Raw genomic sequence first — 3,465 nt, forward strand, 5'->3', positions numbered from 1 at the left:
AATAGTCAGCTAAAACATTAGCCAAGTGCCAAATATAGAAAAGATTAAGACAAAAAGGAAAAAGTTTTTGCAGTTTCCTAACATTATAATTCATCAAAGCTGTCTTTTTTTGTAGAAAATAGAAATAAGAGTTCATACTTTTAAAAAACAAGAAGTTTCATAATGCTAGTGTGAATGCTGTGAGGTGAATTTGGCGGCTGAAGATGCTGAAATTGTTGCTGAAAACGCTGAAGCTGATAGCTAATTAAAATATCAGCTAAATGTCAAATTAGCCTAAAAAATGAAAAATTCTTTGGTATGCCAAAACAGCTAGCACGTGGCTGAAAAAATATCTTAACTTCAAATTTTAGTAAATGCCAAAATAATCCAAAAAGCTAGCAGAATGGCAAGTTTTAAAACCGTAACTTTTTAACATAATAATGAATAATAAAAATGCAGGAATATTATTCCAGAATAAATCAACTTAAACCTTAAATAACTTTCAATATTTTACTCTCCATATAAAAGGATCTGGAGGGCCGGATAGAATTACCCGGAGGGCCGGATCCGGCCCCCGGGCCTTGACTTTGACACATGTGGTCTAAAGTTTCTGTTATTATTGAGTTATTAACACCCAAAAGAGTTGAGTTAACTCTGAAGTTACAGTAACACTTCTTATTTTACTGTGTAGTTTTCATCTCTTGATATTAATGTATTTTATTTTCTTTATTCAATGTAAAGAAGACAAAAACATAAAGGAAGATCCTAATGTTGACATCTGGTCATGTGCACATTTTGATAAAAGGCAAACGTTCTGATTCCAGTCTGGAGCTCAGAGGGACACAGGTCAAGTCCTCCGCCTCCTAAACACGAGATGGAGACGGTATGCAGAGAGCTCACATCAGACTGATATTTCATGAGCTGGGATCTCATTAAATGACTCTCAGGATTAAGATAAAACATTAATTATTCTGTGCAGCTGAAGAATGAGACCTTGAGTGTCAGCATTGGTAACCGACATGAGAAAACAGGCCCACTTTATTCAGAGTTCAAGTTGTAGCGGTTCAGGAGCTGAGAAGCTACAAACTGAAGGAACCAGGATTGGAGTGTTTCTTGAGTTGATTCAGTAATGGTTATTATCCAGAAGTCTGCTCTGTCCCTATCAGTGCACTCCTCTGTATTCTGAGGACATGTATCCCTCTGAAACCAAACTGAAGAAAAACACTCTTCCAAGACAAGGATTTTAGGTAATGAAATGAGAAGGGAGGGGGAAGTACTGCCATGTGCTCTGTGGTTGTGCTGCAGTGAAACCTGAGAAACTGAGCATGCTGGGTAGGATCATGTGGTTGTGAAACAGATGTTTTTGTTTGCAGGTTGTTTGGACACAGTGGAGCCTGCAGTGCTTGTGGACAGTCCATACCTGCCAGTGAGATGGTGATGCGAGCACAAGGCAACGTTTATCACCTGAAGGTGAGCAGCTGGATGGTCTCACATTGTAGAGGTTATCTTGAGTCTAGATGGATGGGGAGTAATTGAGGATGTAACGATTCTTTATGAATCGGTTAAAAAATGATTCAAACTCGTCAACATGTTCATTGGTGCAGATAATTAAAACATTGTTTTATCTCGGCCGGTCCCTACATGTAGAGATGCAGAGCTGGTGACATTTCTCCATGCAGCCTCGCTGTGAGTGTGTATGTGTCGTGGACTAGCTGCGTGTTCTTGTTCTGCTTCCCTCTTGGGAAATTCCCGCAGCTCCTTCAGATTTAAAAGTTTCACATTAGTCAGTCCCTCCAGGATTTCATGATGCTGCGATTGCATCTAATAATGCAAATTCAAGCAAAGCTGAGATCTGTTCCTCACCCTGTAACTCATTAGCACGGAGTGCGCATGCAGTGGCTGTTTATTTGTATTGAATCCTTTAGTTAGTAGGAAAACAGACGGTTTGATGGAAGGGGCAAAAAAAAACGAGGCTTTAAAATACTTTTATTTCATTGTGTTGAGAAAAAAAAATAGGAAAAAATAGAAATTGTGACTTTAAAGGAGCCATACTATGATTTTCTTAAGCCTTTCAGAGTAAACTATATCCATATATTTGATTATTTATAAAAACAAATTATTTATGAAATATGAGACATTTTTGTGGCCTGTTTTAATACCTGGAAGATTCAATTCGATTTTGAGTTTACACATTTCTACACATTAGGAAATACATTAATGATCTACTATATGTTTTGAATATAGTTTTATTAATATGATACAGTTCACATATTGTAAAATGTATAAGTGAAATAAAAATTCAATAAAATTAAAAAAAATTAGATTTAAAGATGGATCTGCAGACTGTGGAGCATTACACTCCTGACCCACAATCTGATCCTGAAGACACATTGAGTATTTGTTTTTACACACAGAGAAAATGCCATTTCATGTGGCATCCCTCATAAAATGTTATCATGCATCCTCACACCTTTACAGTTAATGAAATAATAGAAAATCGTCTGTACGTGAGGAGCAACATGCGTGGAAGTTGTAGTGTTAGCTGGTGCGTTCTATGCTTACAGTAAACTGCATGATTTACTTACGGGTCTGGACTCTGGAGTTAGGAATGGTGCTGACTCTGAGATATAATCCACTTTGATACATGCTAAGGTTATCAAACCGTCATCTGTGAAGTGGCGGTCACAGACGACGAGTTGCTGGTGGGTCTGTGGCGCTCCTGAAGATAAAATCCAACCACTTCTGATGTGCTGGATCTTCTTCTGGAAGTTTAAACAAACACCTAAACCTCTCGCAACCAAAAAACATCACATCACATCATGCTGACATCAGCACGTTTCCACTCGTATTTATGGGAGGGGCTGCTGCACACAGCAGGTTTTTAGAGGATTACTCTTAAATCCATGAATGGATCAAAATACCACTTTGAGGTTCTTTATAGTGAGGAATGAACAGTAGAATGCACTTAAAACCTCAAAAAGTAGATTTTTTTAATGGTATGACTTCTTTTAAAACTGTGAATCAAACCGTGGCTTAACTGACTCGTTACATCCCTAGAAATAACAGGATTGACTCTCCCCCTTGTCTCTTCTGGCAGTGTTTCACCTGTGCTACCTGTAGGAACCGCCTGGTCCCTGGAGATCGCTTTCATTACATCAATGGAACCATCTTCTGTGAACACGACCGGCCAGGCGGAGGCCTGCACGCCACACACTCCAGCAGCATCATGTCTGATCAGAAGGTCAGAGGCCACTTTAGGCTTAGCAGTGAAGCAGCTGAATAAAGCTCGTGCTGCATCACTGATCTGGCTCCTTCTCCGGGTCCTGCTTATCTTTTTTTTGTTCATCTTTTGAAAAGTGAATTGATTGTTTAGTCCCACTCCAATCATCTTTGATCTATTTTCAAAGCATTCCCAGAGGTCTTTTAGTCATTATGATGATGTTTTTAAAATCCAAGAACCTGTGAAGACATAGTTTCTGCAGAGCT

General features: G+C 38.8%; 1 protein-coding gene across 2 annotated transcripts in view; it reads left to right on the forward strand.

The window, feature by feature from the left end:
* The window catches only part of lmo4a (LIM domain only 4a), a 14,536-nt gene that overhangs the window by 5,955 nt on the left and 5,116 nt on the right, over nt 1-3,465 (forward strand). Inside the window, exons 3-4 of one of the 2 annotated variants that reach the window (XM_024268557.2) lie at nt 1,353-1,449; nt 3,077-3,220. In XM_024268557.2, the coding sequence (XP_024124325.1) occupies nt 1,353-1,449; nt 3,077-3,220 (241 nt within the window). The remainder of the gene's footprint in view (nt 1-1,352; nt 1,450-3,076; nt 3,221-3,465) is intronic. The other variant, XM_024268556.2, reaches the window with a different exon arrangement.

This window comes from Oryzias melastigma, linkage group LG12 (assembly GCF_002922805.2).
Source record: "Oryzias melastigma strain HK-1 linkage group LG12, ASM292280v2, whole genome shotgun sequence".
Lineage (NCBI taxonomy): Eukaryota > Metazoa > Chordata > Actinopteri > Beloniformes > Adrianichthyidae > Oryzias > Oryzias melastigma.